Source organism: Pseudochaenichthys georgianus, chromosome 14, assembly GCF_902827115.2.
Source record: "Pseudochaenichthys georgianus chromosome 14, fPseGeo1.2, whole genome shotgun sequence".
In the NCBI taxonomy this organism is placed as follows: domain Eukaryota; kingdom Metazoa; phylum Chordata; class Actinopteri; order Perciformes; family Channichthyidae; genus Pseudochaenichthys; species Pseudochaenichthys georgianus.
The window spans coordinates 36,846,618-36,866,953 of NC_047516.1; the positions used below are offsets into that span (position 1 = coordinate 36,846,618).

At 42.0% G+C, this 20,336-nt stretch overlaps 1 protein-coding gene and 1 long non-coding RNA gene across 4 annotated transcripts; one reads left to right on the forward strand and one right to left on the reverse strand.

Annotated features, from left to right (window-relative positions):
- Positions 1 to 6,940: 6,940 nt before the first annotated feature.
- LOC117458747 (uncharacterized) lies at positions 6,941 to 20,051 on the reverse strand. 3 transcript variants are annotated; one of them, XM_071205415.1, is made up of 5 exons: positions 20,033 to 20,051; positions 8,390 to 9,183; positions 7,907 to 8,062; positions 7,715 to 7,807; positions 6,941 to 7,452 (listed from the first exon to the last, which is right to left on the reverse strand). In XM_071205415.1, exons 2-5 carry the CDS (start codon positions 8,561 to 8,563, stop codon positions 7,273 to 7,275), a joined length of 603 nt encoding a protein of 200 aa, XP_071061516.1. In that variant the 5' UTR covers positions 8,564 to 9,183; positions 20,033 to 20,051; the 3' UTR covers positions 6,941 to 7,272. The 3 variants fall into 3 exon arrangements, with proteins under 3 accessions (XP_071061516.1, XP_033955287.1, XP_071061517.1); XM_034099396.2 differs by lacking the exon at positions 20,033 to 20,051 and adding an exon at positions 10,450 to 10,843; XM_071205416.1 differs by lacking the exon at positions 20,033 to 20,051 and adding an exon at positions 9,878 to 9,896.
- On the forward strand, positions 13,063 to 16,887 carry LOC117458988 (uncharacterized). Its single transcript, XR_004553467.2, has 4 exons — positions 13,063 to 13,171; positions 13,776 to 13,900; positions 14,001 to 14,134; positions 15,709 to 16,887. It is a non-coding gene; the product is annotated as an uncharacterized lncRNA (long non-coding RNA).
- Positions 20,052 to 20,336: the final 285 nt, after the last annotated feature.

Here is a 20,336-nt window from a genome sequence, read left to right on the forward strand (position 1 = left end):
CCAAAGATGGAACTGTGTTAAAATATATCTGGATGTATCAATGGTTGAAGAGGGTTGTTGAAACTGAACTGAACTTAAGATGAATACTAGGGGGAAAAATCCCTGTGTAACTGATCCTGCTGTGCCAAAGATATCAGTCCCTATGTAAAATGCTTTCATTAATATGTATTTGATTTTATTTTATTTATTTTTATATCCCAGTTTGTATTTACTTATATTATTTACTTAATTATTTCAATTTATAATGGATTTGCTTTATTTCAATATTAACTATACTTTGCTTTGTCATGTAATCATCTGCCATTTGAATGAAAACGTCCTATGTCAGGATATGTCTTGTCTTGTTTTGTTAAGAGGAAAATAAACAGTTCAAAAAAAAAAACAGTGCATTACAAGACATCTATTAATATGTGTGTACCTCCACCATTAAACTGTCGTATTCTGCACATTTCTTATATGCATGCGCTCGGGAAGGAAGCAGAGAACATTCTCAGCTCTTTTACCTACGGGGAAGAGGAAAATGAGTCGCAGTATGATGTTGTACTGGCGAAATTTGACGCATATTTCATCCCGAGACGCGACGTTATACATGAACAGGCATGTTTCAACCAGAGAGTGCAGCGCGCGGGAGAGCGCGCAGAGACATTCATCCGCGCACTATATGAGCTGTCGGAACATTGCAACTTCGGAACGGCTCGTGAGGAAAACATAAGAGACAGAATCGTGGTGGGAATTCTAGACAAGGATCTGTCTCAGAGGCTACAGCTGATCCCTAACCTCACTCTGGAGATGACGGTACAAGAGGCGCATCAATCAGAGGAGGTAAATGCTCAAGTTAACCAGCAGGGGGAGCGGGCTCACGCCGTGCAGGAAGTAGCACAACGGCATAGCAGAGGTGCAACACAGAAGTGGCGGCACCCACAGAGAGAGAGGCGCCAGGAGAGAGAGAGTGAGAATGACCACAGGAAGGGCTGGCGGTGCGGCACAATGCCACACAGCCAGCAGGATGACTGCCCAGCAAGGAGCTCTACTTGCAATAATTGTGGGAAAAGTGGACACTAGGAAAGGGTGTGCAAGAGCAAGCAGGTGAGAGAAGTGACTGAGGGTGAGGGATCAGAAGATGGACAGTATTATTATCTGGGCTCAGTTAATAGCATGCCTCACAATGATAATGAATGACAGTCACATTAGAGATTGGCAGCTCACCTGTAGAATTTAAAATAGATACTGGAGCCGATTGTAGTATCATAAGCGAAACTGTGTACAAAACACTGGAGCCAAAAAGGGTTCTACAGAGGCCAAAGAAGGTGCTGAGTGGTCCCGGGGGTGGATTGAACTGTTTAGGGCAGTTTATAACTCAGACCAGCTACAAGGGAACAACATACACATGCAGGCTCTATGTCATTAGAGGGCAGAGTGTGAATAACCTACTCAGCAGGCCAGTAGCTGTAGCTATGGGGTTAGTAAAGCGAGTGGGCGAGGTCAACACCAGTGAACAGGAGTTTGGCCTACTGAAAACACAGCCTGTGAAGATAGCTCTAAAGGGCAATAACCAGCCCTATGCAGTATGCACAGCACGCCGGGTCCCCATACCGCTCCTGGGTGCAGTGAAAGAGGAGTTGGAGAGGATGGAAGCCAACGACATCATTGAAGCCGTGACTGACCCAACAGAGTGGTGCGCACCCATGGTGCCAGTCCAGAAAAAGTCTGGAAAAACACGCATCTGTGTGGACTTAAAGAAGCTTAATAAGGCTGTCAAAAGGGAGAGATTCATCTTGCCGACATCAGAGGGGATGATAGCTCAGCTCAGCGGCTCCACCGTCTTCTCATCACTAGACGCAGCGTCAGGGTTCTGGCAGATCCCACTGGACAAAGACAGCCAGAGGTTGACCACCTTCATCACGCCGTACGGAAGGTACTGTTTTAAACGTCTTCCCTTTGGGATAAGCAGCGCACCTGAGATATTTCAGAGGAAGATGGTAGAGACGCTGGAAGGGCTGGATGGCATTGCCGTCTACATGGACGACATCATCATCCATGGCAGCAACACCAGCGAACATGATGAGCGGCTGCAGAAGGTTCTGGATCGGCTGGAGTCTGCAGGCCTGAAGCTGAACAATGAGAAGTGTGTGCTGAGAAAGGAGGAGCTGCACTTCCTGGGTCAGGTGATCAACAAAGATGGTGTACGACCCGACCCGGCCAAAGTGTCTGCAGTCAGCAAACTTGAACCACCAGAAAACATGCAGGAACTAAAGAGAGCACTCGGCATGATCAACTACCTGGGGAAATATATTCCAGACCTCGCCACAGTGGGCCAGCCACTATATGCACTGTTAAAAGCAGACTCGGTGTGGATGTGGGGTCCGGCGCAACAAGCAGCCTTTGAGCGAGTTAAAGAACTCCTCACAACGTCACCTACCCTGGTGTACTATGATGTTAACAGGAGCACAGTGGTCTCAGCAGACGCAAGCAGTTATGGGATAGGCGGTGTCCTGCTGCAGCTCCATGGCGAGGACTGGAGACCGGTAGCATACTGCTCAAGGCGACTGAGCGACGCTGAAACCAGGTACGCTCAGATAGAGAAGGAGTGCCTGGCGAGCGTGTGGGCGTGTGAGAGGTTTCAGATGTATCTCTACGGCCTACCAGCATTCAAACTGATTACGGATCACAAACCCCTCATCCCACTGATGAACTCCAGGGATCTCGACAATGTGCCACTCCGCTGCCAGCGACTCCTCATGCGGTTGATGAGGTTCAACCCGGAGGCTGAGTATGCGCCGGGGAAAACCCTGGTGGTGGCAGACACACTGTCCAGGAGCCCACAGGAAGACAAGGAGCTCAGTAGAGACACAGACGTGGAGTGTTACGTAGCAGCTGTGATGAGCAGCATTCCAGCATCGCCGAAAAAGATAGACAGCATCCGCGCGGAGACGGCAGCAGACGAGCAGCTCCAAGAAGTGATCAGGTACATACAAGAGGGGTGGTCTGAACACCTAGCACACATAAACACCTGTGTTAGGGAGTACTTTCCCGTTAGGAACGAACTGTCTATGCATGATGACCAGACCAGTGACCAGAGGGAGTAGAATAGTGATACCAGGGAGATTGAGGTCAGAGATACTAGAACGCATACATAAGGGCCATCAAGGTCTTAACAAGTGCAGAGACAGGGCCAACACTTCGGTGTGGTGGCCTGGCAGAGCCACACAGATCACACACAAAGTCGAGAACTGCATGTACTGTCGTGAGCAGCGGAGAGCACAGAACAGAGAGCCTCTCCTGTCAACACCTCTCCCAGACAGGCCGTGGAAGAGAATTGGCATAGATGTATGTGAACATGAGAGAGAGAGTTACCTCGTCATAGCTGACTACTACTCTAGATACCTGGAGATACTCCACATGCCTACCACGACTAGTGCACATGTGATCTTGAAGCTGAGAGCCACGTTTGCCCGGCACGGAATACCGGAGGAGGTTGTCAGTGACAACGGACCGCAGTTCAGCAGCGATGTCTTCAGAGGCTTTGCCTGTGACATGGACTTTACGCACACAACCTCTAGTCCCCACAACCCACAAGGAAACGGTTATGCTGAACGTGCAGTCCAAACGGCAAAGGGGATTCTGAGACAAAAGGACCCCCTACTTGCTTTAATGGTTTACCGTTCTTCTCCACACAGCAGTACGGGTGTCAGTCCGGCAGAGCTCCTAATGGGCAGGACAATCAGGACGACGCTGCCCACTCTGGCCAAGAACCTGCAACCAAAGTGGCCGAGCAGACATCACATCAGAGCTCGAGATGCTGCGGAGAAGAGCAAACAGGCCTTCTACTATAACAAGCGCCATGGCGTGAGAGAGCTCACACCACTGCAGCGATGAGACCATGTTCTCACCAGACTGGACAATCAAAAGACCTGGTCCACACCTGCAGTAGTGGCAGGTGAGAGTGTTACACAGAGGTCTTATCTCATCGAGACGGAGCAGGGTGCTCTGTACAGACGTAACCGTCGACATCTCCAAGCGGTGCCCGTAGCGGGGCCTCCAGCGAACGACGACACAAATCCCAGGAATAACACACCAGACATTCAGATGAGCCCAGAACATAGCTCGCCTGATCCAACAAGGAACACTGATGGACTGATGCAAACCAGGTCTGGTAGACCTGTTAAACCTGTCGAGAGACTTAACCTGTGAGGGGACAGTTCAATAATAAAAAAAGGGTGTTGATATTGTAAAAAAAAAAAAGAGAAAAAAGGGGAGATGTCATAGTTGTTGATATTAAAAAGGTGTAAAATAAGTGAAATAAAATTATATTTAGAGTTTATGATTCATGAAAAAAGTGTCGCCTGCTTGCACGCTGCCCGCAGCTCCACCCACTACCCACTCACTCACAAGCTCGTTTAGTTAGCACTGCACCAGGCATTGTTGCTGCTGCTGACATGTCGAAAAGAAAAAAACAATTTACCTTAGGCAATTTCTTTAAAAAGACGGCCAAACAACCTGATCAAGAAGAACAACCGAATGTAGCTGGTGGTAGCACATCGTACGTTGTGACTGCTGCTACAACAGAGAGGAGGGAGCTAACGTCAGTGCTCGTGCTAACTTGACAGCTAACGTTAACTTGGGGTCTGAAGAGACACAAGAAGACGAGCCGTTGTGTAGTGTGTGTGGCGTCGCGTCTCTCCAGGCAGTGAGAGGGTTGTGTTGTGCTATAGCTGTATTATTAATATTAATATTGTTCATGGTTGGTGCCGCTGGCTGCTCTTATCGCGTGTGTTCGGCTCTGTGTAGGCTACAGCCATAATAGGCTATAGCCCATGTGAAACAATGTAGCCTGTTTTTGAGTCATTTTAAGTTGATTTAATTAAACAGTCAAACGTTATATTGGTGGTCCGTGGATTATTTATTATCAAGTTGATAGTTGATAGAAGTTTGCGTAGCCCATACATGCTCGGGAAATCTGTTGACATGAACATGATCCATCGGGACGTTTCATGTAAATGTAGACCTGTGGCACCACCCCGTGTGCAACAGATTTTCTCTTTATAATAGGCTGGATGGACTCGTTTGATGGAAGTTTTCAAATAACAATGGAGACTCATCACGGAGGTGATGAGTCCGCCCACCGTGCACTTTGGGTCGGCCTTGGTCAAGCCCTTTTGACCCCCCCCAGCCTGGTTCTCGTAAAAGTTTTTCACTCAAATGACACCATGGAGGAATGTAACGGGAGTTGACAGGGGACTCTGCCCTCCTCACGAGTGCCTATTTTCGGACACTTTTTTTCACTTTTCCCCGGTTTTATTATTATTTTGGCCATTTCACCCGGTTTCTACCGGGGACATTGCCCCCCCACACTCATCCATATATTAACGGATTTTGACAATTGTTGTTGCATTTTTCTCCTCTCCTCTCACTGATCGAATGGCAAACGCGACCCACTGTCGGAGGGCCTCCGCGCCGGCCGATATGAAGCGTGACCAAGACGCACCGTCCAGGGGTCCCGCAGCGGGGTGGAGGTTCCCAGCTGGAACCTCCCCACCTCTGCCGCGGTGCGGAGGTTCCCAGCTGGAACCTCCCCACCTCTGCCGCGGTGCACCCGGCACACATATATCGAAAGCCTAAAGTGCCACTATTCGCCCGTTTAAAACGCGCATTTTTATCGAAAGCCTAAAGTGCCACTATTCACCCGTTTAAAACGCGCGTTTTTCGTAAAAAACGCCCGTTTTTCGCGCGTAAAACGCGCGTTTTACGCGCGTTCTTGACGCGTATAAAACGCGCGTTTTTTTAATATGATAATGAGCCCCTCCTTCTGATTTCCATAGCCACTAAGTTTAAAGTGTCTTTAACCAATCAGTGAAGAGTAAAGCCAGACCAAAGCAATCTGTAGTTGAAAAGTTCTTGACATTTTTAGGCTTTGCTGTAAATTGTATATTATTCCAGATTCAGGGATGAAACTAATTTTCCTTTGAATATAATCAATAAATCAAACAATATAATATATATATATATAAAAAATACAATTGCCTTACCCTTTTCCTTAACCCTATGGAGTATAAGGATATTTTCTCGATATGTAGACGTCTCCTTAAATCACTTTTTAAATGTACTTATAACATGGCACCCCATATGTTACTTATCAAAATATTCAGGACACTCTCTGGTCTTGCTAGAGATGCAAGTCACTCACCTTAGAGCACTGTCTTATGAGATACTTAGCTGAAAATGAGAAATCCGATTTTTGGAAAACCATAGGTGAAAACACATTTACTCATCTCATCTATTTTTTGGGGCGTTCTAGATTTGGTTTACAAAAGTAGTGAAATAATATGAATTACACTATAGGCCTATATAGATTAAATGAAATGTTATTCATGTGTAAAATAGTTCCATCCCTCTGCTTTCACCACAGAAAAGTTACATCAGGACTGATTCATCACTTCATATTCCATACCAAGGTTCATGTGATGTGTACAAATACAAATTGAGCATTAGAACTTTCTTTTTTTTCAACCAACAATTTATGTTATTATAAGAAACTGTAAAATCTCAATATTTACAATATCAGAACTTTTTCAACCAACTATTCATTATAAATGAATGCCTGTGAGACATGTCATCTCTGAAAATGATTAGACATGCATAACTTCTACAGTGAAGATCGGTCATACTGTAAGTGCAACTTCTGAACACAACACTTTTTCGCAAATGTTTTACAATGCATAATTATTATAAAACCTTGGTTTTAGAAACCGTACCATGTAACAATGGGAACTGTGAGTGAGTGCAACAAAGTGTCTACTCTGGGATGAACAGCTGGGTTCTCAGTTTATTCACTTTTGGGCTCATCTTTTTCCCCTCAAGCTCCATCAATACTTTTTGCACAACTTCAAAAGTGGATTGCAGTTATTTCTGATATCTTAAGTTCAGTCAGACAACTCACGTGTTTCTTTAACATGTTTATTAGAAGCAGCATATAGTTGCGTTTGGCGATTAGGCTCGGGCATCATCACTCCACAGATATACATAGCACGATGAGTGATGATCAAATAACTAACCCCCGAGCCTACAGGTGGAAGCTGGGGTGGTGGTGGGGCAGCAAGCAGCAGTGATGTGGAAGTAGCTGCAGCTATAGTAGCAGCAGCAAGCAATGCATGGAGAGAGATCTGGCAGGTTAAATAGAGCAGCATATTAAGGAGACTCTGTTTGGTTGGTTGTAGAGTGGCAAGGGGGCTTTATGTATGAATGCAGCGTAAGTGCTCGAGTTGACTGCCTGCACTAGCTCGCAGGCATTTCAGTGCGTATATGAGCCCGAAGAGCATGGCAAAAGCTGTCGCAACCCAGGGCAAGGCGCTGAGGACCTCTGATTCTTCGATGAGAACCTTGACGTCTTTGGGTCGATGAAACTGATCCTCTTTCCCAGTGACAAAGGTTTCCATTGTTGCCTGCCTCAGCGTCCTGCATATCATGCAAAAAAAAGGGGAATGGATGAGGACCACAGAGTGTAGTTCAACAGGCCTGAGGCGCAAATGTTTCCCCAAGTTTGCAGCTACCTTTTACAAATACAAGATTAGAGTGGATAGATGAAAAGGAAAGTTCTCAGTTCAGTCGGCTCAAGAGGTCATCACAAATGACTATCTTTCTAACCAAGCAGTTATTTGCATGCAGTACAAATATGTTTTCTTTTATGAACAAACTTCTTGTGAGTGAGAGGTCTTACCTGGAATTCTTTGATGAGATGGTCAACAGGTTCACCCAGGTAGACCATTAGAGATTTGAGGATGCATGCTCTTCTGATGGCGATGTCCACAGTCTGAGTAAGAACAGATATATATATATATAATAAATCAAATGCAAGAAAAAGGACGATTCAGCCACTGATCCCACAGATAAAAAACTCATTCATAGATACCTCATCCAAAACCTGCAAGATCCCGGTGGTCTTCTGTTTCACAACTCCTCCCCTGCTCCTGATGACCTGCGGCAGTTTGGTGGAGTGTTTGTCCAACTGCGCCAAGAACTTTGTCTCCAATGGAAATGTTGTTATGCGCATGAACTCAGCATTTACCTAGAAAATATAAGCAGCATAGAAAACAAAAAATACTGAGAATTTATAATACACATATTTTTTATAAAGAGCCAACGGTTTGATTAAAAGTACTCCAAGTCAGCTTGTATGAATGTAACATTTAAATGAATTAATCCACATCCACATATTGAAAACCACCACCAAATAAAGACACTAAGAGTAATAGATGTAAAGCTTATATTGTGATATATATTCAAAAATAAACGTCAACATATTTGCCTTGGCTGTCTATAGTTGTTAGTTAGTTGGGCCCTCATTTCTTCTCCACTACAGGCTTACAATCAAGGTGTTCATCAAAATAATTACCTCTTCCATGTGAAAAAGTGCAGGCCACCGCTCCAAGAGGCCTTCAATGCTTGGCCTCTGATGCACTATTTCTTGTCTTCGGTATCCAAACGCCTTCGCCATCTTTTCTTTTATTGATTGCCGGTTGTTTCTTTTCTGTTGTTCTGCCAAAAGGGAAATTGTCTCTTGCTCCATGCTTTCTGGAGTCTCACCAATCGACAAGGATGCAAAATGGTTGGCCTCAGCTCGCCTGGCTCTCTTTAAATTCTTCGCAGGGTAGGACTCTTCTTGAGACTTGGTCTTCAACGAGTTCACAGCAAGCTCTGCAGATGATTTGAGCTTGGTGTCAGTCTAGATTGGTTCTTTGTGTACTCTACATTTCCTCTCTGTAATTGACATTCTGTGTCATAGGAGAAGACCGGGATAGGAAACACTTTAGGCCACTGCTGTGTTCTTAATGATTCCGAGGAAGAGCCGCTAAGTAGTACTGTGTCATCGGTATTCACAGATTCAGAGGAGTCTTCACTGTACAGTCCACTTGTAGGGGTACTATTTAAATGGTATCTCAACTGGGTACAAGACCACAGTTGGAGAATCGGAGTCTAATTCGACAACTTTGATCAATGTTAAATCTTTAATCGCATGTGTAGATGTAAGATTAACAAATGTGTTCCCAAAATCAGTGTCCAATCCACATGAATTCTTGACCTCCTCAATGAGTTGGGAATCCCATTTCGAAGCTCCAGTCTGACGCTGTTGTGGTCGTTCAAGATGATCAGCAATCGAACAGGTGGTTCAATATCAGCCATGGCGCTCTAAGAGAAAGAGAAATAGAGAGATGTGAAGAGGGAATTAATGAAATGCAGGTGTACACTCAATACATTCTTTCTTTTCAAATTGCATTGTACTTTACAAAGTATTACATACAAAGTTCATATATATATATTAGGGCTGTCAAACGATTACATTTTTTTAAATCAGATTAATCACAGCTTAAAAATGTATTAATCATGATTAATCACCATTCGAACTATGTCCAAAATATGCCATTTCTTTATGTATATTGTTGTGGGAATGGAAAGATAAATGAAAGAAGGCGGATATATCCATTTAACATTGTTCTGTGTGTCAAAATGAAAGACAGCCCACTAAAATTCGTTACTCAAAGCCTATACATTATTTTAGGACAGTGGTCAACATTTTGGTGATGTAAAAATATATAACACAATGTTGTAAACTCAAGTTACATTTACAATATCTTTATCAATTGAACTCGAAAATTAAAATATAAGTCGCTCGTCAATATGAAAGAAACACACTTACTCTGTCCTTAAATTGACGTTTAACACCAGAATTTCTACTCTGGTAATACATACAAATTTATAGTCTTATCTATTTATTTACAATATAAAACACGCAGCCCGCCTGTTCATACTGTTTACAGGCCACCAAGCCTCAGTTAAGAAAAGGTAAAGTTAATATACTTAATGTTTGTCTGAGTATATTTACCTTTGAATCTGGCCATGACTCATGCTGGTAGACCGCTAACGCTAGCATTCTTTATTCAGACATTGACTTTAGCCTGTAGTCATGGGTGGGTAGTGTTTTTACAGTCCACTAGCTCAGTTAAGAACATTTAACGTTACAGTTAATGTTGTGTTGAGAAATATATGCTCTGCTGAGTGTTCTTCACTGGATAATGCGTGGTCTGAATAAAGAATGCTAAACGTTAGCGCATGCTAAACATTAGCACAAGCTAAACGTTAGCGCATGCTAAACATTAGCGCAAGCTTTTACGGCCTACTCAGTCAGAGTCACGGCCAGACACACGTAGGCTAACGTTTCCCATAAGTAACGTTACATTTTCTTAACTGAGCTACCGGACTGTAGTAACATTAGCCACCCATAACTCAAAGCGGGCTAAAGGCTAAAGCTAATGTCTGAATAAAGCATGCTAGCGTTAGCTTATAAGGGCTATCAACAGCCGGTAAGACCCACAGCCAGAGTCAACGGAAGATATACTCAGACAAGCGTTAACGTTTCGGTATTATATTAATATATATACATTAGTTTATCCTTACCAGTATCACATGTGCTTGTTTTCCAAGTGTCAAAGACTGGAGGCGGGTGAAGTCTGCTGGTTACGACGATTACCTCTGTCACTACCATGGTCACTACCGAACTGCCCGATCTGTACTGCCTATGTGCGAGATGGTCTGCTACATACGGCAACCCAAATGGGACACTTGACACAGTGGCCTTTGGCAAAGCAGAAAAAGAACACCCGACAATATTAATCTGAACGAGAGAGATTAGTTAGTTAGTTATTGTTATTACAACGTGACTTCTCTATTATTTAACAACTCTTTTTATTGGGTTCTTTTATTTTGGGTTAAGTAGATTGTCAGAATAAGTGAGAAATTGATTTAACTTCTGTTAGACAGCTATCATACTGAATAAATATTTACAGTGAATGTATGCAAAAATATATGGCATTAATAATGTATAATCTAATTACATTAACTGTGAATGTTTCATTTTATTTCAAATGAAATAAAATTACATGAACAAGTTGATTCAAGAATAAATCTCTGTTATTAGATCAATACTTTTCTTATATGACTATTATTGCTACATTTGAAAGGTCTTTACCAGTTTTGGAATTATATATATATAGCACCTTCTGCCATCCCATCTCTACTGACAATCATTAACACTTAGATTTTATATTTATATTCACTGTTGGATGCTGGACCTAAGATTTTCAACGACATAATTACTCTGTTGCTATGTTAGATCATTACCCAGTTTTCTCTATCATCAACACAAATAGGAAGTGAGTATATTTTCCAGGTGGTGCTTTGGTAAAGCAGACTGGGAGAAATGTAGAATTTTCTGTAAGGAGTCAGCACAATTGTTAGCATTAGAAGGAAGTATAGAGGAGTGCTCAAATCAAATCAAATCACAATGCACATTAAAGAAGCAGCAAATAAAACTATACCAAAAAGAACAACAGAGGGTAGGAAGAAAGTGGTGCCGTGGTGGAATGAGGAATGTAGCAGAGCTATTAAAGAACAAAACAAGGTATTCAGTAACTACAGACATAGCATTAACATCACACTTGTGTAAATGGATGGAGAAGATGACATATAGCCATGTCTTAGAACAAAGAGGGTTGCTGAGTAATTTCCAGACTGGTTTTCGCAAAGGAAGATCCACAATGCTTTGGTTAGAGTGATCAATGAGGTGGGAATACAGTGTGAATACACTGAAAATGAAAGAGGTTATGGCAATAGTATATTTTGACATTGAAAAGGCTTATGACTCTATGTGGAGGGATGGGTTACTCATCAAATTAAGTGACAGGTGACAGTAACAGTGACAGTAACAGGATCATGGCTCAGACAGGAAATTCAGAGTTCAAGTAGGGGCAGAGGTTTCGAAAGACTTCAATATAGAAAATGGTATTCCCCAAGGGAGTTCAATCAGCGTGATATTATTTAACATTATGATAAATGACATATTGACTAAGTTGGACGGATGCATCAAACCTGCTTTGTATGCAGATGACGGGGACATATGGATAAGGGGAATAAATGTTCCAGAAGTGGTCATACAACTGGGGTTTCAAACTGTCAGCAAGCACATCTTGCTTCATGACATTTACAAATAAACGCAAGATGGAGACTGAGAAGCTTACAGTATATGGAAAGCCGATGAATGAGGTCAATGCATTTCAATATCTGGGGCTATGGTTAGATAGTAAATGTACATGGAAAACCCATATTAAACATTTGGAAACAAAATCCCAAAAAGTTTTGAACTTATTAAGAGCAGTGGCTGGATGAGACTGGGGGGCAGACAAACAGGCACTAATTGACATCTATAGGGCAATTATGAGGACAACTCTGGATTACGGGTGTATAATATATGCAGCAGCAGCAAAAACGTCATTACTAAATATTTATAGATTACAATATAAAGCGATACGGTTGTGTATAGGTGCAATTAAGTCAATAATTATCACAATTACCTCAAAATATACACAGATGGTTCTAAGAACAAGAGTGTGTTGGAGTTGGTATATATATCCCAGACTTTAAAATATTGATTTCAAGAAGAACGTCAGATCAATTATCACTCAGTGTGCAACAGAAATGCTGGCTGTAATAATAGGATTACAGTGGGTTGAAGAGGTCAGACCAGATAGGGTGGTGATATGCACAGATTCATTATCCATTTAAAAAAGTATACAGTCAACAACAACTGTCAGAGAAGAATTACTCATAGAACTTAATCTAGGAAATCATGATAGCTAGACTCAGACTGGATCACACAGCATTGAATGTTACTCTATGTCATAGGAACTGTGGATTTAAAAAAAATGTGGAACATATCATATACACTGCAACATGTACAAAACAGAGAGGGAAAAACTAAGAGACAGGGTCAGAGAGGCAGGAAGGGAGTGGAGCCTGATGGGGATACTGGGAACAGAAGGTGAGGGGGTAAGAGCTACCAGGAAGGCCATTCTTAAGTATTTGAGTGAAAAAGGATTGATTGGAAGAATTTAAAACAACGTAAACACAGTGGTATAATTCCACAAGTGCTGATAGGATGATATGTTGATACGCCGCTCTTGTACAGTAGGGGGCGGTATGCACCTTAAAGTTGTTTGCAATCCGCCAAAAAACCGAGAGAAGAAGAAGAAGAAGAACAACAACAACGATTATACATCCATGGAACGACCAGACACATGGCAGCAACGTTCCCTCTGCTTCATTAATTTCTCCTGTTCAACAGGTTAGTAGTGTGGACACCGATTATGTTATATTTCGATCTAAGAAGTGTGTTTGAAACTGTTTTATGTGTAGTTTAATGTCATTCTGTGAGCTACGCCACTAGCGTGTGGCTAATGGCGTCCGCTAGCTTCTTTAGCACAGGCTGTTGCCCCCTGAATAATGAAACATGTTACCATGTGTATGACTCCCGTGCACTAGTCTGGCTTACATTTAAAGTTTATTCTGTTTGTATAAATATGTGAAATGCTGGTCTGAGGTAATAATTGTTCATATTATTTAAATGCTAAAGCGCTAATGCTATGCTAATGGTGTGCCTGTACAACATAGCCATGTTAAAGTGACTACAGTCAACCGGAGGGTGTGTTATCTGTAATCGCTGTATTATATACTGTAAATGAAAAAGGCTTTAATCCTTCATGAAAGTCATAATATGGCATGTGGATTTATGTCCATTTTTGATTAGAGACAAATATGTCATACGGTTATTTTGATATGCTAAATGTATGTTTACGTTCTCAGTTAGCGTCAGGCCTCACTGAGGCGAAGTATTGAGGTAGAAAGCTGGTGAAGCCATTTCCTGCTGTCATTATATTCTGTTTGCACAGATAATAAACCTGGTTGGCACGAAGGAAGTCGTTTTCATTCGACACAACGCAGAGATACATGTGGCGTCAATCCAGACCGGTTACACAAAGAATGATTAGATAAATAGAGAAAACAGATATAATTTGTAAGTGAATTTATTAATTTGTTTAATACATTCTGGCTAGAACGACCACACAGACGGCAGCAACTTTCCCTCTGCTTCATTCTTTTCTCCTGATCAACAGGCTTATTATCTGATTACCAGCTCTGCACAGCGGACTTGTAACACTAGCAGCAGTGGAGATGGAGCATCAGAACCTGGAGGCTTCGACTCTCCTGAAGAAGAAGAATACAGCAACAAGGATCCATTTGAAGATAGGTAAATATTACAGTAATAGTGTACTTGCATTGTGTGGGTGTAAAGGTGTAACTTTGGTTTGATAAGTGGGGGGTGGGGGGGGGACACAGAACAGGGGGCAATGAAACATTTTCTCAATTTAATTCCATTTCCTGCCTTTCTACAAATATATTAGGGACTATAGTGTTAACAAATCCAAGAAAAATGTGTAGTGTATATAATCAGTGTGCACACTTATCTAGTATCCTATCCATGTGAACCTGTTTTATTTGTGATGACCTCACATCCTCTAGGGGGGGTACTAGTATATATATTTCAATCATCAAAATCCATTAGAATATGCTCACAAGCAATAACACATATTTGATCAACTCCTCTCTCCTATCTTTATCTTACCTAGTCTGCATTCTTTCTTTTTATTTATGCATATTTTACTAATCACTCCCCTTTCAAATTGTGTTTTTTATTTTGTACTGACCTATTGCACACAGTGGAATGATTTATTAACTAATTTTATATACAACTAATATTACATAGATGGAAATGATGACCAAATCTCCCTGAGCTGACGTTATCTCTCTCAGTCCCACAGGAGAGAGCTCTCCCTCTCCTTATTGTTGAAACGGCTTCTAATTCGGGTTGCCAGAAACTGACCATGATCAAAATCGATTATTCGGCAGCCCTGGCGAATAATAATCGATTATTCGACCCCCCCCCCCCCCCCCCCCCCCCCCCGGGAGAAGAAAAAAAAAAACTCAGACAAAAGGAATTCCGTTGTTTTCTTTACTGTAACATGTTTAACAGTACAAACAACAAACAAGCATGTCATCACAACGACGTGGCCTTGAAGTGAAGTTGGTAATGGCCGGCTGTGCTGCGTCTTTCTCTGTAACCTCTTTGGCGTGCTTCGCACTCAAATGCCAACGCATTGTTGAGGTTGAGCTGTGATAGACCAACGTCTTTTCGCAGAGCTTGCATTTAACTTCCTTTGGACTTGTAAGTTCGAAGTAGTTCCACGAGGAGGAACTCTTTTTACCTGCCGCTTTGTTCATCTTTAGTCGCACGTGTGAGGGAGAGGGGGGGTGGGGGCGGTGTGTAGCTGCTGCAGCAGCAGGCTGCTCTGCACGCAGGCTTCCTCCAAGTTTACAGTAAAACAAACTGGTGGTGTGACCAATGGCCATTTACAATTATTAATACTATTACTATTATTAGCATATATATATATATATATATTTTTTTGGTTGAAACTAAGCCAGAAAAAAAAAAAATATATATATATATATAAATCAAATCGATTTTTAAAAATAATATTCGATTATGGAGACTGTAACGAATATTCGAATAATCGAATAATCGCTGGCATCCCTACTTCTAATCTCCATTAGCTCCGAGCTAGCACCAAATACTAACAACGGCCCATTCCCAAACCGCCCCCTACCCCTCCGTTTGCACGTTCACGCTCCTCCTCCTCCTCCTCCTCCTCCTCCTCCTCCAGAGAGAGAGAATTTTATTTTGAGTTATGCTTGAGAAACATTCCACTTGAACTTTATTTTAACAAACTTAGTAGTAATTATTGTCCTATATATTTTTTTCAGATTTCACAGCTTTCTGGGCCTAGCAGCAAGAACCTCCATCTGTCCCTGCCCCCAGGTCAAGATCTACCGTGGCTCAAGGGCCTTCACCACCAAGGACCAGAGGACCATCATCACTACAGTGGCCTCCATCTGCCACAAGATTAAGATACACCTCGGTACAAAGGCCTCCACCACAGCCATCACGATCAACCCAGCCAGCAAAGAAGTCTCGCCTAGCAGACGTACCTCCCACATGGCCACCAGCATCAACCTGGGACAATCACACCTACCTACCTCCCTCCGACACAGCCACCAGCAGCCCATGCACCATCACCATCACAGCAGCCAGACCCCCTGTCCTGGAAGACAGACAAAGACCATGACACTGCTCCCCCTGTCTTTACATTTATAATGAATAGTTGGTTGAAAAAGTTCTGATATTGTAAATATTGAGATTTTACAGTTTCTTATGTTAACATAAATTGTTGGTTGAAAAAAAAAAAAGTTCTAATGCTCAATTTGTATTTGTACACATCACATGAACCTTGGTGTGGAATATGAAGTGATGAATCAGTCCTGATGTAACTTTTCTGTGGTGAAAGCAGAGGGATGGAACTATTTTACACATGAATAACATTTCATTTAATCTATATAGGCCTATAGTGTAATTCATATTATTTCACTACTTTTGTAAACCAAATCTAAAACGCCCCAAAAAATAGATGAGATGAGTAAATGTGTTTTCACCTATGGTTTTCAGGTTTTCCAAAAATCGGATTTCTCATTTTCAGCTAAGTATCTCATAAGACAGTGCTCTAAGGTGAGTGACTTGCATCTCTAGCAAGACCAGAGAGTGTCCTGAATATTTTGATAAGTAACATATGGGGTGCCATGTTATAAGTACATTTAAAAGGTGATTTAAGGAGACGTCTACATATCGAGAAAATATCCTTATACTCCATAGGGTTAAGGAAAAGGGTAAGGCAATTGTATTTTTTATATATATATTTTATATTGTTTGATTTATTGATTATATTCAAAGGAAAATTAGTTTCATCCCTGAATCTGGAATAATATACAATTTACAGCAAAGCCTAAAAATGTCAAGAACTTTTCAACTACAGATTGCTTTGGTCTGGCTTTACTCTTCACTGATTGGTTAAAGACACTTTAAACTTAGTGGCTATGGAAATCAGAAGGAGGGGCTCATTATCATATTAAAAAAACGCGCGTTTTATACGCGTCAAAAACGTGTTTTTTGGCTAAAAACGCGTGTTTTTTACGCGTCGAGAACGCATTTTTTACGAAAAACGGCGTTTTAAACGGGCGAATAGTGGCACTTTAGGCTTTCGATACATTTTTCGTAAAAAACGCGCGTTTTTTTAATATGATAATGAGCCCCTCCTTCTGATTTCCATAGCCACTAAGTTTAATATTCAATATTTACAATATCAGAACTTTTTCAACCAACTATTCATTATAAATGTAAAGACAGGGGGAGCAGTGTCATGGTCTTTGTCTGTCTTCCAGGACAGGGGGTCCGGCTGCTGTGTAGGTGATGGTGCATGGGCTGCTGGTGGCTGTGTCGGAGGGAGGTAGGTAGGTGTGATTGTCCCAGGTTGATGCTGGTGGCCATGTGGGAGGTACGTCTGCTAGGCGAGACTTCTTTGCTGGCTGGGTTGATCGTGATGGCTGTGGTGGAGGCCTTTGTACCGAGGTGTATCTTAATCTTGTGGCAGATGGAGGCCACTGTAGTGATGATGGTCCTCTGGTCCTTGGTGGTGAAGGCCCTTGAGCCACGGTAGATCTTGACCTGGGGGCAGGGACAGATGGAGGTTCTTGCTGCTAGGCCCAGGAAGCTGTGAAATCTGGAAAAAAAATATAGGACAATAATTACTACTAAGTTTGTTAAAATAAAGTTCAAGTGGAATGTTTCTCAAGCATAACTCAAAATAAAATTCTCTCTCTCTGGAGGAGGAGGAGGAGGAGCAGCAGCAGCGTGTGAGAGATAGAAAGAGAGACGTTGGCCCAATCCCAAACCACTCCCTCGACCCTACCCCTCCGTGACGGAGTGAACTCCGCCTGTAGCCAATATTCGTTACAGTCTCCATAATCGAATATTATTTTTAAAAATCGATTTGATTTATATATTTTTTTTTTTTGTATTTTATTTCTGGCTTAGTTTCAACCAAAAAAAAAAAATATATATATATATGCTAATAATAGTAATAGTATTAATAATTGTAAATGGCCATTGGTCACACCACCAGTTTGTTTTACTGTAAACTTGGAGGAAGCCTGCGTGCAGAGCAGACTGCTGCTGCAGCACGCTACACACCGCCCCCGCCCCCACCCCCCCTCTCCCTCACACGTGCGATTAAAGATGAACAAAGCGGCAGGTAAAAAGAGTTCCTCCTCGTGGAACTACTTCGAACTTACAAGTCCAAAGGAAGTTAAATGCAAGCTCTGCGAAAAGACGTTGGTCTATCACAGCTCAACCTCAACAATGCGTTCGCATTTGAGTGCGAAGCACGCCAAAGAGGTTACAGAGAAAGACGCAGCACAGCCGGCCATTACCAACTTCACTTCAAGGCCACGTCGTTGTGATGACATGCTTGTTTGTTGTTTGTACATGTTACAGTAAAGAAAACAACGGAATTCCTTTTGTCTGAGTATTTTTCTTTCTTTCTCCCGCGCGGGGGGGGGGGGGGGGGGGGGGGGGGGGGGGGGGGGGGGGGTCAGTTTCTGGCAACCCTAATTAGAAGCCGTTTCAACAATAAGGAGTGGGAGAGCTCTCTCCTGTGGGACTGGGAGAGCTCTCTCCTGTGGGACTGAGAGAGATAACGTCAGCTCAGGGAGATTTGGTCATCATTTCCATCTATGTAATATTAGTTGTATATAAAATTAGTTAATAAATCATTCCACTGTGTGCAATAGGTCAGTACAAAATAAAAAACACAATTTGAAAGGGGAGTGATTAGTAAAATATGCATAAATAAAAAGAAAGAATGCAGACTAGGTAAGATAAAGATAGGAGAGAGGAGTTGATCAAATATGTGTTATTGCTTGTGAGCATATTCTAATGGATTTTGATGATTGAAATATATATACTAGTACCCCCCCTAGAGGATGTGAGGTCATCACAAATAAAACAGGTTCACATGGATAGGATACTAGATAAGTGTGCACACTCATTATATACACTACACATTTTTCTTGGATTTGTTAACACTATAGTCCCTAATATATTTGTAGAAAGGCAGGAAATGGAATTAAATTGAGAAAATGTTTCATTGCCCCCTGTTCTGTGTCCCCCCCCACACTTCTCAAACCAAAGTTACACCTTTACACCCACACAATGCAAGTACACTATTACTGTAATATTTACCTATCTTCAAATGGATCCTTGTTGCTGTATTCTTCTTCTTCAGGAGAGTCGAAGCCTCCAGGTTCTGATGCTCCATCTCCACTGCTGCTAGTGTTACAAGTCCGCTGTGCAGAGCTGGTAATCAGATAATAAGCCTGTTGATCAGGAGAAAAGAATGAAGCAGAGGGAAAGTTGCTGCCGTCTGTGTGGTCGTTCTAGCCAGAATGTATTAAACAAATTTAATAAATTCAATTATATCTGTTTTCTCTATTCATCTAATCATTCTTTGTGTAACCGGTCTGGATTGACGCCACATGTATCTCTGCGTTGTGTCGAATGAAAACGACTTCCTTCGTGCCAACCAGGTTTATTATCTGTGCAAACAGAATATAATGACAGCAGGAAATGGCTTCACCAGCTTTCTACCTCAATACTTCGCCTCAGTGAGGCCTGACGCTAACTGAGAATGTAAACATACATTTAGCAAATCAAAATAACCGTATGACATATTTGTCTCTAATAAAAAATGGACATAAATCCACATGCCATATTATGACTTTCATGAAGGATTAAAGCCTTTTTCATTTACAGTATATAATACAGCGATTACAGATAACACACCCTCCGGTTGACTGTAGTGACTTTAACATGGCTATGTTGTACAGGCACACCATTAGCATAGCATTAGCGCTTTAGCATTTAAATAATATGAACAATTATGACCTCAGACCAGCATTTCACATATTTATACAAACAGAATAAACTTTAAATGTAAGCTAGACTAGTGCACGGGAGTCATACACATGGTAACATGTTTCATTATTCAGGGGGCAACCGCCTGTGCTAAAGAAGCTTGCGGACGCCATTAGCCACACGCTAGTGGCGTAGCTCACAGAATGACATTAAACTACACATAAAACAGTTTCAAACACACTTCTTAGATCGAAATATGACATAATCGGTGTCCACACTACTAACCTGTTGAACAGGAGAAATGAATGAAGCAGAGGGAACGTTGCTGCCATGTGTCTGGTCGTTCCATGGATGTATAATCCTTCTTCTTCTTCTTCTTCTTCTTCTTCTTCTTCGTCTTCTTCTTCTTCTTCTCTCGGTTTTTTGGCGGATTGCAAACAACTTTAAGGTGCATACCGCCCCCTACTGTACAAGAGCGTGTATCAACATATCATCCTATCAGCACTTGTGGAATTATACCACTGTGTTTACGTTGTTTTAAATTCTTCCAATCAATCCTTTTTCACTCAAATACTTAAGAATGGCCTTC

Bases quoted from the DNA above. Each gene is read 5' to 3' on its own strand.
- LOC117458747 (XM_071205415.1), bottom strand. From the start codon at position 8,563: ATGGAGCAAGAGACAATTTCCCTTTTGGCAGAACAACAGAAAAGAAAC. The intron at 8,063-8,389 runs GTAATTATTTTG...TATATTTTCTAG, and splicing joins CACTTTTTCACATGGAAGAG to GTAAATGCTGAGTTCATGCG. The intron at 7,808-7,906 runs GTATCTATGAAT...GTTCTTACTCAG, and splicing joins TCTTGCAGGTTTTGGATGAG to ACTGTGGACATCGCCATCAG.